At 40.3% G+C, this 17,048-nt stretch overlaps 1 protein-coding gene across 5 annotated transcripts in view; it reads left to right on the top strand.

The window, feature by feature from the left end:
* CPQ (carboxypeptidase Q) overlaps positions 1-17,048 on the top strand; it is a 263,180-nt gene that overhangs the window by 180,770 nt on the left and 65,362 nt on the right. For all 5 annotated transcript variants that reach the window (XM_073330508.2, XM_073330507.2, XM_073330509.2 and 2 more), the window contains exon 6: positions 15,380-15,471. In XM_073330508.2, coding sequence (XP_073186609.1) covers positions 15,380-15,471 — 92 coding nt within the window. The remainder of the gene's footprint in view (positions 1-15,379; positions 15,472-17,048) is intronic.

Genomic DNA, 17,048 nt, shown 5'->3' with positions numbered 1-17,048 from the left:
TTGCTCTTTAGAGTGTACTGTTTTGTATCTGCTAAGGGCAAGTTCTTAGTGACGTCGTATAACTTTTGTTCAGTAGGTTTCCTTTTATGCACGAATGAAATGCATTGCTCACTCCTCGTTGAAATATTTGATTTCCTCGGGTAGTAGGTTGGGTGGCATTTTTGTTTACTGTAAAACCTGTGGCAAAGTCCTATTTTTTTCAGTCGGGAATTATTAGAGTCTTTGCTGGTGACCTCTGTTCTGGTTTGCCATTACATAAGTTCTTGTTATACCAACACAGTGTGCATTTGACCTTCCCATGCCTGTTTGTTAATGCAAGATTTACAAATTCAGATGCACAGAACAGAATATTCCACAATAAATGACAGCAAAATTCTATATGCATAAATTATGTGACAAATAAATTATTGAACCAAGCTGAGCTTTGTTTAGAATGAAACACACAGAATATGGTTTAACTTTGGGGCTAGCTATAGAACAGTGAGTTCAAACACTACTTTTGAACCATGAAGACCTGCCTTCATATCCAGCTTGGATCCCAATGAAATGAGTTTGTGATCTCAGTCTAGTCCAGAGAGGATATAAAAGCACTGCATAATTTGACTTGTCTGTTTGCACATGCATAAGTTCTATTGCTTACTGTAGATTCCTAATGTGCTGTCTTGGTTCTCTCTCTAGATATAGAAAGCTACATCTCAGCATTGCTTTGTTGGTTTTTTGTAAATTATCATATGTATGAGTATAAAAACTAGCTTTCCAATATCAATGGCAAAGTGAGACTGTTTTAAAGGGAGGTGAGCATTTTGGGTTATGCATTTTAGAATAATTTATTGATTGATTGTTTATATAATGGAGCTGTTGTACACTGTTGATTCTGTTAAAATGAGGCACTTTCATTGACTCTATTACAAAGTTGTTTGAATAATAACACTATGTAAACTTTTCCATTGATCTAACAGAACCTAGCCATGGTACAGTTGTGGTCTTGCATCTGCTGTTGTCACTAATTATATGTGCTAGCTATGGGAAGGCTCTGTATTTATAAAGAAATTTTCAGCTGTTCATTGTGTATATGTGTTTGGCTGATTTGCTTGTTAGCTCCAGTTTGTCTTTTTATTTTTTGGTTTTTTTGGGTTTTTCTGAGGGAAGGGGAAGGTGGAAGGACTGGTAAAACTGAAACAGTTGAGTTACCAAATTCCTGAGGGTAAGATTAAAAAAGATACTTAGAGAATGGCCAAAGGACCAATGTAAAGTAGTTGTGAATCCACTGGCCTCACACAAATATTGAAAGAAAATCATATCAGTTTGTAAACAATTTCCTAAATTTAAAAAAAGGCTAGCTTCATAACAAAATAGTTGAGTGAGCTCTAAGTATGAGGTTAAGTGCTGTTTGTCATATCCTTGAAGCAGCTTTTAACTGTATATACTTTCTGAAAGTATTTGCTAAGTAAACCAGGTATCTCTGCACCTCTTAACAAGAGCCCATGAAATAATAAAATTTATCTGTCAAGTATTTTTATGGCCCCTATCTCCACAGTATCTGAGTGCCTCACAACCTTTAATGTATTTATTTCCTCACAGCACCCTGTGCAGCAGAGCAGTGCTGTTATCCCCATTTTACAGATTGGGAGCTGAGACACAGAGAGGCTAAGTGACTTGCTCAAAGTCATATAGGAAGTGTGTAGCAGAGGTAGGAATGGAAACCAGATCTCTTTATTTTGTGCAGTTACTGGTCAGGTGGAACAAGTTTGGGAACCACTGATATACACAATTAAGAAAGAAAATATCAACTTTAAAGGGTGTACTGCATACTGTCTTACATATGAGCATGGGCTTACACAAGGAAACTAAATAGGATCCATGGCAGATAGCTGTAGGTGAATACTAATTTCAGAGTGAACTGCATACAATTTAATACAACCATATTACTCCATGTGCTGTCCTGTGCTCCCACAATAACTCACAGTAGTAGTTATATTTACTCCTGGGGGAATTCTTCACCAAGAAATTAGAAATTATGCGTAGAATATTATAAAATTCTGCATATTTTATTTGTCAAAATAACACAATATAATCACACTGGTTTCAATTATTTTGGCAATTTATTTAAACTACAATACAATGGAAGGAGAATGGGTTTGGATCCCCAAATCCCCTCTGTCTAATAGTAATTCACATAAATATAAAGGGAAGGGTAAACCCCTTTAAAATCCCTCCTGGCCAGAGGAAAAACCCTTTCACCTGTAAAGGATTAAGAAGCTAGGATAACCTCGCTGGCACCTGACCAAAATGACCAATGAGAAGACAAGATACTTTCAAAGCTGGAGGGGGGGAGAAACAAAGGCTCACTCTGTCTGGGTGATGCTTTTGCCGGGGACAGAATAGGAATGAAGTCTTAGAACTTAGTAAGTAATCTAGCTAGATATGCGTTAGATTCTGTTTTCTTTAAATGGCTGAGAAAATAAGCTGTGCTGAATGGAATGTAGATTCCTGTTTTTGTGTCTTTTTGTAACTTAAGGTTTTTCCTAGAGGGATTCTCTATGTTTTTAATCTAATTACCCTTAAGGTATTTCCCATCCCGATTTTACAGAGGTGATTCTTCTACTTTTTCTTCTATTAAAATTCTTCTTTTAAGAACCTGATTGCTTTTTCATTGTTCTTAAGATCCAAGGGTTTGGGTCTGTGTTCACTATGCAAATTGGTGAGGATTTTTATCAAACCTTCCCTAGGAAAGGGGGTGTAGGGTTTGGGAGGATTTTGGGGGGAAAGACGTTTCCAAGCGGGCTCTTTACCCGTTATATATCTGTTAGACGTTTGGTGGTGGCAGCGATAAAGTACAAAGGCAAAAGGTAAAATAGTCTGTACCTTGGGGAAGTTTTCACCTAAGCTGGTAAAAATAAGCTTAGGGGGTTTTCATGCAGGTCCCCACATCTGTACCCTAGAGTTCAGAGTGGGGAAGGAACCTTGACACATGCAAATAGGATAATCATATTCAGTGAATCATAACTTTTCCAATGACACATTATAAGACCCATCTTGTACAAAATGCATCACAATTATGCATAATTATATCATAATATTACTAGCATGAATATGGGGTGTAGTGTCACACATATATTAACTATTAACTAAATTTTACTGAAAATACCAGTGTCACTTATTCAGTGCGTGCTTCCTCCTCCTCTTGTAGTTGATTTTTGAATGCACTTTAAATTTACCTAGCTAAACATATTCCAATAAATTGCTTCTGGTGTATAGAGGTTACTGAACAATCTATAGGGGGTTGTGTTTTAATGCAGCTCAGATTTCACTTCAGCCTCCAGACATGAGTAATTAAAGTTATGAAAAGATTCTAAAAATGTTAAAAATCACCCTTAAAGACAGTGTCACTGAGTTTGGCAAGGACTAAATTTCACATTGATGGTAATGTTCTGTTATGTACTGTATGCAGCAAGGCTGTAAATGACATTTGAAGGTAGACAAATACAAATGGCAGTTCTATTAATTTTATTTTATTATAATGATTGATGGCACTGGTAAGCTTTGAACTTGCTTAAAAATTGTAAATATATCAATAAAATGTGTTCAACTGATACCTATATATACTATGGCTAGGGAACTAAAGTTCAGCGTTTCATTTTAATCGTGGAAAACATGGATTTTTATGGGGGGGGTTTAATCAGAGAATTATGGGGGGTTTATTATGGAAAACTAGGATCCCTGCGTATAAAGCTTGCGTGCGCTCACTGGCTGTGTGACCCACACAAACTACACAGACAGGTGCAATATATATACACATGTGAGAGACCATGTGTACAATGAGAAATAGCACCGTTTCAGCAATTGGATTAGCTGTAAATGTTAACAAGGACAACCGTGGTCAGCACTGGTAAAACTAAACTCCTGTTTCCTAGTGTGGACAAACCCAGAGAAAACTACACTTGAAAAGAATGTTTTAAAAACATCATGGGCATAAACTGCAAGGTCCTACCTATATTAAAATTTTTGGAACTCACAAGAATGGGAGTTGACAGTGTCCCTTTAAGACTTTTTAAAATTGTAATTGAAATTGTTTCCTGAATTATGGCCTTGGCTAATGTGTCTGGAAAACTATAAGTCAGGAAGTATTACATAGAATAGATTTCTGTTCCATTTGCTGTAGCCCGTGTGTCAATTCACATTTCTCTTATTCTTATTCTCTTATTTCATATTCGCTGACTTAATACATGAGGACTGAAGCTATCTATTTAAAATGCTTCTTACTGAAGTAATTCCTTTTCTGTTGGTGCAATATTCTATTTCATCTAACATAATTTTAGATTGCTTGCTCTGCTCCACCCACCCTCCTCCATCCCCGCTCTCCTGCTGGTAATAGCTCACCTTACCTGATCACTCTCTTTACAGTGTGTATGGTAACACCTATTGTTTCATGTTCTCTGTGTATATAAATCTCCCCACTGTATTTTCCACTGAATGCATCCAATGAAGTGAGCTGTAGCTCACAAAAGCTTATGCTCAAATAAATTTGTTAGTCTCTAAGGTGCCACAAGTCTTCCTTTTCTTTTTGCGGATACAGACTAACACGGCTGCTACTCTGAAACCTTTTACAATAGTTACTTTTTAATTAAAATATCTGCATCCCTGATATTACCTCCTTGTTCTGACAGACTCTCCCTCCAAAAGTTGCATCTTTTGGTATGTGACTGCTTTTTATATAAGGAGAAAGTAACTTTTGAATCTGCTAAATAGGAAAAATCTTTCCCTGTGCTGCTCTTATTTTAAGTGTGGAAAGTAACTTCATGCTCTCATTTTAACATTCAAGCTGAACTGCACATCTAGAAAATAACAGAATACTTAGTTCCCATGTTAATACAATATACTAAAGGAATGATTATATTTGTGGTCCTACCATAAAGTATTTTGCTGCTTTGGTAAATTTAGGCAAACAGACCCCTATATGCTTATTGTCCTTTCTTCTGATGGCTTCCTCTTCACTGCAAACTCAAATGTACTCACTAGCTTCAAGTGAAAGAACGGCTCTTTATTTATATTTTAAAAAAAAAGTCTTAAAAGCTTGGTGCAAGAGGGAAATTCAGCCTTTTCGAAGTGCAAAACCCAATGGAGCTACTGAAATGCAAAGAACCATTCAGAATGAGGTCACTGCATCATCTTGTTCTCATTGTTTGGTGTTTTTTATTTATATATTTTCAGTATAGCCTAGCCTAGCCTAGCACTAGACAGGTGTCTGTGTCATCAAGACTGAGGGAAGATAAAGGCAGTGTGGACTGAGCTGCTTTTCCAATCTACTTTTCGAAAACATAAAGTACAACAGAGGCAAGAGGCAGAGCTGAGACTACTTTAACATCCCAGCCACTCTTCGTAAAGTGTTGGAACGAGAGTGAGAGGACATGGTATTTTCTGCTCTACAAGACTTTTACAATGCTTTCCTGTATTTCTAATAATCTGCTGCTGGAAGAGAGGATGGGAGTCCCCAAATTAGATAACTCAAGCGGAAAAAAATGAACATCACAGGTGGAGAATGTCTCTCTGCTTGTTGCGGTTTGCTCAGGAACCTGGACCTTCCATAGGGGCAGGGAGGTGGCTGAAACAGCACTTCGGTCTTTTATGTGTATAATTTTACTTTGGGGGGTTTGTTTTAAATGTACACTGGCTACTAGTCAGGAAGAGAGAGTAATAGGAAGTATTTGAGGGTGTGAATTGTATTGCTGTTGAGGCACTGCACTAATTGGTTCTCTGTTTAAAACCCCAGATATAGGAAGGCACAGCTACTCAGTATATTGCTCTGTAACACTCACTTAACCTGGCCCTGTAGTCACTGTAAAAAGAGCACCTTAAATAAGCATTAGCTTCAGTGGCTCCATTGTTCTGGTTCTTCCCACCATTTTCATTCAGTGTCCTTCTCTTCAGGTGAGATCTCAGGGCTCTGTCCTTGATTCCCTATTTCTCTTCCAATAGTCCCCCTCCCTAGGTGATCTCATTCACATGGCTTTAGCTACCATGATCGGGGTGGATTACAGTTTTGTGGGGCCCTGGACCAGAGCAAGTGGGGGCTTCTCCCCACCCCTTCCGCCTGCAGTCTTTCCCCCCACCAGCACTGCCACCAGGAGAGAGAGTCGGGGTGCAGGGGCTTGCTCTGCTCTGCTCTGCTCGCCTAGCGCTACTGCTGGGAAATGCCGGGCAGACAGAGCAGGTCAGGGCGCAGGGGCACTCCAATTGGCTGGGGCCCTTGGGCACGGGCCCCAGTGGCTAATCCACCACTGACCATGATTACAGATTACTCACAAATCTACTCCTTTGTCCTGTCCAGTCTTGCATAAGGAGCTGCCTTTCTAACATTTCCTCCTGGATATCCCATCACTTTCCAAAACTAAGCATGCCAAAAGTAAGCTTCCCATGATTCCTTCCTAAACCCTCCCCTATCTCTGTTCCCCTTGTTCTCTATAACAAATGACAAATTCATGGTTCCCCCTCTCTCTCGCTGCTTGCCACTGAGCTCACAGTCTTTGGAGTATTCTCCATTTCTCCTTGTCCTTCTCTTCCCACATTCACACTGTAACCAAATGCAGTTTCCCTTCTTCCTCTACATGACTTCTAAAATCCAACCCTCCTGTTCTGTCCGTACTCCATGTACTTTCCTTATCTCATGCTCTGCCTCCTCCTTTCCAGCCTCCTTTCTGAAGTGTATCCAGAATGCTCAGCTGAAATAATCTTCCTGTCCCATCACTCTGACAGTGTAATTTCCTCTCTCTCACCGAACACACACATTATAATCCCTTCACTGGACTCTTCCCAGATCACATTTAAACTTTGTCCTCACTTCCAGAGCTCTCATCAGCACTGCTTATATCTCAGTTTTCACTTCCTCCTTTCCCTCTTTTTCTCCTCTACATTCTGCCTACTACACCTTTGGTGGGGTTTTCCCACTCATGACTCTGCTTCTTTTCAAGTTAACCCATACGACTGCAACAGCCTCCCTTGTTCCTGAGGTCCAAGAATCCTCAGTCTCTTCCCTCAAACCATCTTCAGAATTCACTGCATCTTTGCTAGATTCCTATCACTAATATCTTCTCCAACACTGTCTACTCCTGCTTTTGGGCCTGAACATAACAAAAATAAAATATAATAAAATAACCCACACAAACAAAGCAAAAGCAGCAACAAACAAAGCAACTTGTATGATCTACTTTAAAAAACACACGCATGCTACATTTTTCAACCCAAAAAGGTATATTCCTTTCCCATTTTTTAACTTAACTGGGATATTGGTAATCCAAAGTTGGGCTTTAAAGGATAGGAATATGTAAATGTGTTTTTCCATCAAGTTCTTTCTCTTTTTAATGGTTTTAAATAACCCTTTAAATTTCTCCCTTAATTTTGAAGAAAAAAAATCCTTCTTTCTCCCACCTGCTAATTTTCTGCACAATTATGCAAAGAGACTTTTTAAAATCAGAACAGGTGGGATTTCCAAAAACACCTAGGGTGCTTAGTTCTATTGACTGTCAATGGAAAGCTTCTGTTTTGTTATAGGGTAGGGGCTTGCCATGCAAAAGAATTGTATATGTTGTATAACTTAGTTGAATATTGTCTATCTGTTCTCCTAAAGTTGTCATTCAATCAGGTGAATGCTATTCTAATGTGAGGTTTCAGAGTAACAGCCGTGTTAGTCTATATTCGCAAAAAGAAAAGGAGTACTTGTGGCACCTTAGAGACTAACCAATTTATTTGAGCATAAGCTTTCGTGAGCTACAGCAGCTGTAGCTCATGAAAGCTTATGCTCAAATAAATTGGTTAGTCTCTAAGGTGCCACAAGTACTCCTTTTCTTTTATTCTAATGTGAATAGATTTTTCTCATAAAAGGGACAGTTTCCTAGCCTTCCTGCACCTGCAATGAATTCTTAACTGGTTGTAAGCAAGAGGTTGTGTTCAACTTCAGATTCTAAACACATACCCAGGATCAAAGGATTCCTTTTTAAAATGGGCCACTATCATTTGACAAATATAAATAGGAACTTCCATCGGATGTGCATCAGGCACTTAATTTTAATTGTTGGTATTAGGCTGTTTGAATTAGAGGAATGGCACGATGTACAGCATATTAATTAATAGTGTTGAATCCTCAGCACTATGTGTTTGGGAGAAAATAAATGGGCCCTCAAACTACTAGATACAAACCATTGGACAAGGAGAACATAGGTGTCAACTCTGGGGAACAGTAGAGTGATGATGGGACACAGACGCAAATAGTATGCTGGTGTTAGAGACACAGACTTTTTGCTATGTAAGATTATTATCTTGCTTAACTAATTCAAACTAGTGATGAGTGGAGTTTTTCCTAACTTACACCTTTGTAAATGAGTAGAATCAGGAGAAAACTACTATGAAAACAACTCATTAATATCACAATGAGAACCCTCATAGGAAATCATATTTAGTGTACCATTTAATTTTACTTAGGGAAACCATGCTGGTGCCTGAACATACACAAATCTTACGAATGCATTTGGCACCTAATTCTGAGGCTTCTGTTAACCAAGCATGTAGTCGTACATTTCTTTTTGTGTTTTCTACACAGAGAATTTAGATCTTCCTCTTTTATTGGCATCAGGCATTTTTCAAAGATGTCTCAAGTTTCCTGCCAGGCCTTTAAATGCTAGTGTCATCCAGTGAATCTCTTTATTCTAATGAAACCAGATCACCCTACAAACCTGAACAACATAGAGGATGCAGTAAGGATTTAATGAGTAACAACAATGGAACATGCTGTACATTTTGTATCTTGTTTCAGATACGTAAATGTACTTTATAAAAGCAGACCCAGACAGTAGGCTACTAATGGAAAAAAATGCTAAATTTAACAGTGGGCCAAACTTGAAGCTGGTGTAAGCAAGTGCGGCTCCATGGAAATTTCTGTAACAAATACAGCAGTAGCTTAAACAGTGGAGTAAGTAGTCATGTAGTGTAATTTGTACCAGTTTGGTATTCAGTGGGGACTCAAGTGTTCCATTTAGGCGGAGCCCTGTGGCGGTAGTGGAGCTGCAATACCCCAGAAGGAGCCCTGGGAGGCATCCCAGCTTCCAGAGTTCCCAGGCACAATCTGTACATCTGCTGCTATGCTTTTTTTATTAGGTGCAGCTGACTTCCGCCTGTAATTCTGCCTGGCCCTTATGCTTGCTGTGCAAGAGAGGGAGAAATATCAGTGTGCTCTCCCCACCAATGGAATTAACTCATATAAGTGGCAAGCTAGCAGCCTCCCATGCAACCATTCAACTAAGGCCTGTCTACACGGGCAAGTTACTGTGCAGTAAAGCAGCTTTCTGCAGTGTAACTCCTGACATGTACACACTGCCAAGCCACTTTTGCGCAGAAACTCCCCAGTTGCAGCGTTGCAAAAAAACCACCTCGACGATAGTCGTAAGCCTCAAAGCACAGAGGCTCCAGCGCTGTATTGGCAGTGTAAACACGTTACAGCCCAGAAAGCAATCAATTGGCCTCCGGAAGTGTCCCATAATCCCTCAAGTGGCTGCTCTGCTCATTGTTTTGAACTCGGCTTCCCGGGAGACAGGCACCTCTCCCCTTTCAAAGCTCTGTTTCTGACAGCCATTGCATATTGTGCTCCTGGACACAAAGCAAACCATTAATGTGGAATGCTCGTGCTGTTGAACCCTGAGGCAGGTGTGTGTGTGTGTTGCTTCTTGCCACTGTCTGACCTTAGAAGACAGCATGCTGACACACTCTCTGTCCCCCGAAATACACTGTCTCTCTTCCCCCCCTCCACACACACACACACACACACACACACTCCCTGTCACACACTCTCCCCCGCACACTTCAGTTGAAAAGCAGCTGGCAATGTAGTAGGATGCCCATGGAACTATGGGATTGGGAAACCTGCATCATGTGATGCTGTGCCTTCCCCATGAGGCATTGCAAACCCTTCCCAAAGCACCCTGCGGCCAGTTGCACAGTGGGATAGCTACCACAATGCACTGCTCTCTTTGTCGTTGCAAGAGCTGCTAATGTGGATGCGCTCCAGGGTCATAAGGAGCACAGTGTGGGCACGCAACAGCACTTTAATTCCAGCGCTTTAATGAAAGAGGTATAACTTGTTGCGCAGAAACTTGCCAGTGTAGACATACCCTAAGCGAGCTTGTAACCAGCCAAGCAATTGCTTGATGAGGGACTTGAAGTCACTGAGGAGATTCATCTGACAAGGGCAGAGGCCGGGGGAGGGGGCGGGGAGGATTGGAAATTTATAAAAGGGAGGTGCTCTCGCTGGCCATTTTGAAAGGGGAGAAGACTAAGATCAGAAGCAGACATGGCTGAGAAGGAGGAGAAGATAAATCCTGAACCCCCGGAAGAGAGACTAACTAAATCCCACATGGCTGTTGGAGAAACTGAGGAAACTGAGGCAGGGATTTGTGTGCAGGTTTTGTTGTTTTTCCATAGACCTGTATGGCTCGTTTGCTGTCTAAGTATATGTGCGTTTAAACATTCCTCTGCAGAGTCGTTGTATTACTTGCTTTTACTGTCATGTAGCCTCTGAAGAGGGAAACTGTAAACCACAGGGTCCGCAGCTTGACTAGAACTCTGTGAAAGTGTAGCAGCTACTGGGGAGGCTTGGAGCAAAAGCAGTAGTTTCAAGGTCTAGGCAATTGGACTCCCAAGAAGGGTGTCTGTACCTAGAGGCCCAGCACCTAAACTCTGCTCAGCTCCACCAAACTAGGAGCACATGGGATCCGTGATTTCGGTCCAGTACAGCAGCATGGTGCATTTTCACCTGGGGAACTAATCCAGGGTTGTAATAACATATATGGGGTAACAATAAGCACATCAAGATATATAATGCATCCAGGTGCAACTCAAGATTAACAAATGGTGCATATATACATGTCTCAATATTTCTAGCAATCAACTTTTCAATTAATTATGGCATAAACACTGCTATTAATGCATTTGGTTGCAGTGTGGGAGGCCACTCAGATCAAAGATAATCTTATAAAACTAACTTTTGTGAATATCCAGCAAACACTTTCAATGTGATTACAGGGCAGGTTTTTAATGGTTCTCATGTACTCATTTGGTTTGGTTATTTGATATTAGGTCTGATCTTGTTCCCACTGAAGTTGGTGCATGCTTTAGGATTGCTTAAGTGAGATAAGAGAACATGACATCAATAAGGATTGCATCTTACATTAGTGATACTGCAGTGTTTGGGGGTGATTACAGTAAAGTACTGTCCAATGAAAGGATGCTGAGGAATGCCGACTAACTGCATTGGCATCTAGGATGTAATAGGACAGAAGTGGTGGCATGAAACTCACACACACCTCTACCTCCAGTCCAATGTTTCCTCTAATTTTTTTACATCCATATGTGGAATGAATTTGCACCATGTGCACCAATATGGAGGTGATGTGGGGTGGGGGTGGGGTCGAGTGGTTCAGAGTGTGGGAGAGGGCTCAGGGCTGGGACAGATGGTTGGGGTGTGTGGGGGTGTGGGCTCTGGAGCGGGGCTGAGGATGAGGGGTTTGGGATGCGGAAGGGGGCTCAGGGCTAGGGCAGAGGATTGGGGGATGTGGGGTCTGGCGCAGGGTGTGGGCTCTGGGGTGGGGCCAGGGATGAGGGGTTTGGGATGGAGGCTGCCCCAGCGCTGCAGTGAAGAGAGAGGACTCCCCCAAGCACTCTCTCATCTCAGCAGCCCAGGGCCAAAGGAGAGCACCTCTCCCCACCGGGGCAGCTCCAGTGCCGGAGAGAGACACCTCTCCCCGCCTGCGTGGCCCTTGATAGCCTGCTGCACAGCTGTGCAGCTTGGAGGGAACTTAGCTCTAGTCACCCTAAAAATGAGGTAGATTGAAATGGCTTTTAAAATTTATCCTGAGGGCCTGGCCCCTCTATTATTTCTCCTGCCCAGAGTGGGCAATGTGGGTATAGAAACTAGGGGTAAAATAGGGTGTCCAGATAGCAAGTATGAAAAATCGGGACAAGGGGGGCAATAGGCACCTATATAAGAAAAAGCCCCAAATACCAGGACTGTCCTATAAAATCAGGACATCTGGTCACCCCAGATAAAATGCATTTTTGTGACATTTTACCAAGATAGTGTGGTAACCAGGTTGTGTGACAAGCATTTGTACAGTATGGGGCTATTCTCTTACTCTCATTGGGGTAAATCAGGAACAACTCCATTGAAACATGTGATCAGAATCAGGCCCTATGTGTTTGAATAAAGTCAAGGGACTTGTTTAAAATGTGAGTGAATGAACACTTTTCCTAGTTAAAGGTGAGATTCCACACAGTGCAGTTAATTTTCTGCTGTATTGGAACCTGGCTGACTTTTGAATGAATCTGTTCCTAGAGGAGGGTTCTGTGGTTACCTTGGATGTGTTCTTAATAATGCATGATTAAGCAGAGATTATTTATTATTTTGGGTGCCTTCCATCCCCTTTTGGATATCATCTTCGTCTTATCCACCCACATTCTTCCAGTGCTAGACAGTCTTATTTGGATGCGTTACATCTCTCAGAATGAGGAATATTGACTTTGTATGGTTTGAACAAATGTCAGGTTCCTCCACTTTCATTTGAATTGCATACCGGTATTAGGTATACATGGCATCAGTAAGGACACAATAGGATCATTGCATTAATAAATCAAGAAAATAATGTTATAACCAGCTACAGATTGCAATAGTGACCTATTTTATGTTTATATAACATCTAAATAAAAAAATCTTATTTTTCTACTGTCATTATTTAAAGTGTATATTCTATCATTTATCTAGGTGGAAAAGCAGAGACACATTATTTTATTTATGCTTTTGTTCTGTGCACTAAAGCAGTGATTGGCTTGAAGTTTGCCATACAGTTCTCCATATAGTGTACTCTAATCATCACAGACCATGGTTTTCTAGGCTAAATTACATTTTACCAATACTTTTACTAGATGATATTGTGCCTTAATCAACAAAAAAAATCTCTTGCTGTTCTGGTGGATTATACCTTACTAGGAAGCAGTGTTTTAAAACAAAACCCTTATTTAAGCCATAGTAAACTTGATTAACAAGAATGTGCCTTAAACAAATAATTTCCTTTTTAATAACAGCAGGCACAGAGCAGTTTTCTTTGCAATTCTGCTAACTTGTGAATATTGGATTTGTTTGATAGTCTGTGGTCACAAGAGTTATTTTTGAATATCAGGTAGAGAAATATTTGTTATCTTTTTACAGTCTGACTTTTTACAGTCTGATAATGAGGGAATTTAAATTACCTCATCTGTATTTTAAAAAACCCAAACCTGAATAGCTTATATTTTTAACATGTACTTTACAATTCAGTAGAACACACAACCAAATCTTTGTCTCCCAGCAACCTCTTAGGCCTTCAGTGCTAGATCCTTTCTCCCCACTTCCAGGCGTGAAAGGACCCAGATTCAGTGTAGCTACTATTCTTCCACTGCACTGGAGAGGTGGAATGACAGGCCTAAGAAGGGGCCACACACTAGGGTCTCATGCTCCTTTTATGCCAGGGAACAGAACACCTCAGTAGCTCATACCACAGCAGTATGAGGGGTGAGCCATTGGAGGGGTGCAGGTTTGAACATGACCACATGAAGCTACTGGCCAAACCCTTCACCCATGTAGTGCAACTTTAGTGGCAGCAGGGGCTACTACAAGTCTCTGCGGTATAGCAGCAGCTGTGCTGGTGCTCCACGGCCTAGGGAGAGAGGGAAAATTCTGGTGCCATCCATCAAGAGATACCCTTGCACAAAGCCCTTTTACATACACTTTATGCAGTGGACGAAGACTTGGCCCTCCGTGTGTAGTATTTTGTGATGTGATAGTTAAGTAAAAACAACCTTTCAAATATCGTATCTAATTGTCACTTAAGTCTTAACCTTCAGCACCCTTTGGAACATGACACACACTCTTCTGATGTGGTTTTGGGGCCAGATAATGATTTATGACTTAGAGTGGCCTTTTTTATTAACCAAGTTGCTGCCACATTTGGTTATTTTGTGGTCATAGTCTTGCTAACTTCAATGTGATATCTATATTATTGTCATAATATGACATCATTGGCCATCTGGCTGATTTGAAATAGGAAGGAGACTAATCATGTGTTGTAATTACTTTGGGGGGGGCTGTTTTTAAAAAATGAGGGTTCTTTTGCATTTAGAGTCAGGTGACTTGCATTTAGAAAATGTAGTTTTAATTACTGGATTCTATTGTTTGTACTTCCTGAATTACAGAATAATGGAAAGTGTAAGTTTTTCATATTTTGTTTCTGTTGTCTGTCTTCAATTATTAGGGTCCCTAATGTGTTATTTCTAATAGCAAACCTTTTGCTTCTCTTCATTTATGTTGAAAGTGAACTTTAATGGGGGGGGGTCAAATCTGTTTGTATTCCTGATTTCTTTCAGGTGGGGAAAAATGGATGGTGGTGGTTATAATTAGTGAAAGAGATGTGCATGACTATGTTCCAATAACTTTTTCACAACTGGCTTCCCCCTATGCCTTTTCTTGACCATTCTTAAAAATTATACTGTAGGGGAGCTCTAAGCATTTTTTTTTAAGTGTTAAATGTTGATGCACAGAATAAATATAATCATTCATGAACTGATTTACCAGATTTAATTAACTGAATTAATTAACCATAAATCAAAGACCAGAATTTATATCTGCCTGGATCTCTTACAGCAATACCCTGCAAAAGAGGAGTCTACTTTTCTCCTTCTCCTTCTCCTTTCTCATTGCTCTCACAGAATTGTCCTGCACTTGCCTTGCTTTAAAAAGCTTTGCATATGCTCAGCAGCTGGTTGTATGTCAGGGTCTAAAGTACAGCTCTCTCTGCTATTTCATTCTTAGTAATGTGTAATGAATAGCAAAATTATATCCTACTGTCCTTTAGTACTTAAAACCGTTAGAGTTTCTCATACAAATCTGATAGCATATCTTCAATTAAGGTGACGGTAATGAGGATCCTTACCAGCAAGTCCGCTGAAAGCGGTATGATTAGTTGATTGATTTCAGGCATGGCAGGGGAAGTAGTACATATTGCTATGTAAGAGACCTAGGTAAGGAAGTGACCATGGAGCCTCTGTTGTTCAGGCCTGTACAGATGGCTGTAACACACAGCAGCTTCCCCTGCTACCACACTAATAGTGGCCCCAGCTATACATCTTCTACTCTGCAGCAGTAAAAGTATTAATGCTCGCTTTTTGTTGCGGTCATAGAGCAAAGGTGGCTGTTTGATGGAAATTCATATGCAGCTGCCCTGGGGAAATGGAGGCCAACACATGAATTGTTTAGACAAATAGAACGTTTGGGACTAAAAGCCATATTTAATTTTGTATGTCCTAGGGCTCCGCCCCAAGAGAACTCTGCGGTTGGTGCTATGGACTGCAGAAGAACCAGGAGGGGTGGGTGCTGAGCAGTACTACCAGTTACACAAGGTAAATTATGTAATAAAATGATCCATGTTATAGTATTTGCTTTTTTGACTGAGAATACTAGATTTTCAAAATGTCAGACTCTTCGTCTAACCATATAGGGTCCAGTTCTGCCTGCAGATACATAGGCACAACTTTATGTGCAAGATGTTGTGAAATACTCTGTGTTTTAATATAGTCCTTTTAGAAAAAAAGGAAGTTCCATCCTCTTGTGCTTCTCTTCCATTGGTTTGTTAATGTAACTCTCTGACTCAGACATTCATTTGGATTGCAAAAGGGAAAAATGGTAGGGACTTCTCATTTGAAGGTCAAAAGTTAATGGGTATGATAAGCTCTGCAGGTACTTTACTTGATGTACCATACCATGTCACAAAGCTGTTATGAAGCGAATATTTCATGAGGATATCTGCTGTGGCTTTCAAAAAACAGCTAACTGCCTGCCCTCAAATGGGGTGAGCAATCCATACACTTTGTCAATATTAATCCATTTAATTTACCCTTTACATTTCTGTTTCACTGCATGTTGCATAGTCCACTAAAATGTAATGAATAAACTAGTAAAGAGAGAACTCTCTTTGGAAGCACAGATATATAACATTTTAATGGTGAGTATGATCTAAAATGCTTTCTGCCAATTATTGTTTACTGTATGGGATCAAGGACATTTTAAATGCCATCACTAGCTATTTTTGATTATGCTAAGTAAAATTATAAAACTCCTTTTTAGGACTGGTAATTAGGCTGAAAATATCACATAATATTATTTCCATATTAGCTGTGCACAGTTGTCTCTTCAAAGGATTGCATGACATGAATGATAACTTCATAAAACTGTCCTGGAGCCAACAATTTTCAAAATATAAACATTTTGTAGGAAGCTAACCCTGTAATCATATAACTAACTCCTGATTTTTATCTGTGTTTTGTGATCCCTTATTTGGTAGTAGTTAATCTCAACAATGCTTAAACCTGCAATGCAAAGCCAAGAAATTGATGAAGAAAAATGTGTTTAAAGTTTTTGTTCTACCATGACAGCAGGTTTTTTCAGAATCCATGTCTTGCAATAAAAATTCCTGGCAGAGCGTTTATGATGTTATTGTTGCTCCTTTTTTGACCCAAGTGCTAGTAAAATTTCCGGATTCCATTGATGATCTCGTTGGAAGCAGAAATTAATGGAGTCTGGTATTTTCTTTGATAGAGTTTTATTTATTGACCAAGAAGTACAAAGTCCTGTGTCTCTGAATGCAGGAATTAAATAGCAGGAAACAGCTTCTTTTGCTTACAGCACCGAGAGCACTCTTTTCAGCCTGCACCCTGGCCCAAAAACCTCTCCCCAGGTTTCTTCCGGAGACAGTCATTATGATTTCAGTTGCTCCTTCAGTCTGTTCCTCACTCTGTCATTTTTTTTCAGTTTTTTGTGGGCTGGTCTACTCAGGAAAGCTTATATCGGCATAGCAAAGTCTCTCAGGGATGTGAAAAATACACACCCCTGAGAGACATAGCCATGCTGACCTAATCCCCCATGTAGACAGCGCTAGGTTGATGGAAGAATTCTGTTGACCTAGCAGTCCACCTCCTTG

This window comes from Lepidochelys kempii, chromosome 2 (genome assembly GCF_965140285.1).
Source record: "Lepidochelys kempii isolate rLepKem1 chromosome 2, rLepKem1.hap1, whole genome shotgun sequence".
Taxonomy (NCBI): Eukaryota; Metazoa; Chordata; order Testudines; family Cheloniidae; genus Lepidochelys; species Lepidochelys kempii.
Note: the sequence above shows the minus strand (reverse complement) of the source record. Positions and strands in the feature narration are given on the sequence as shown.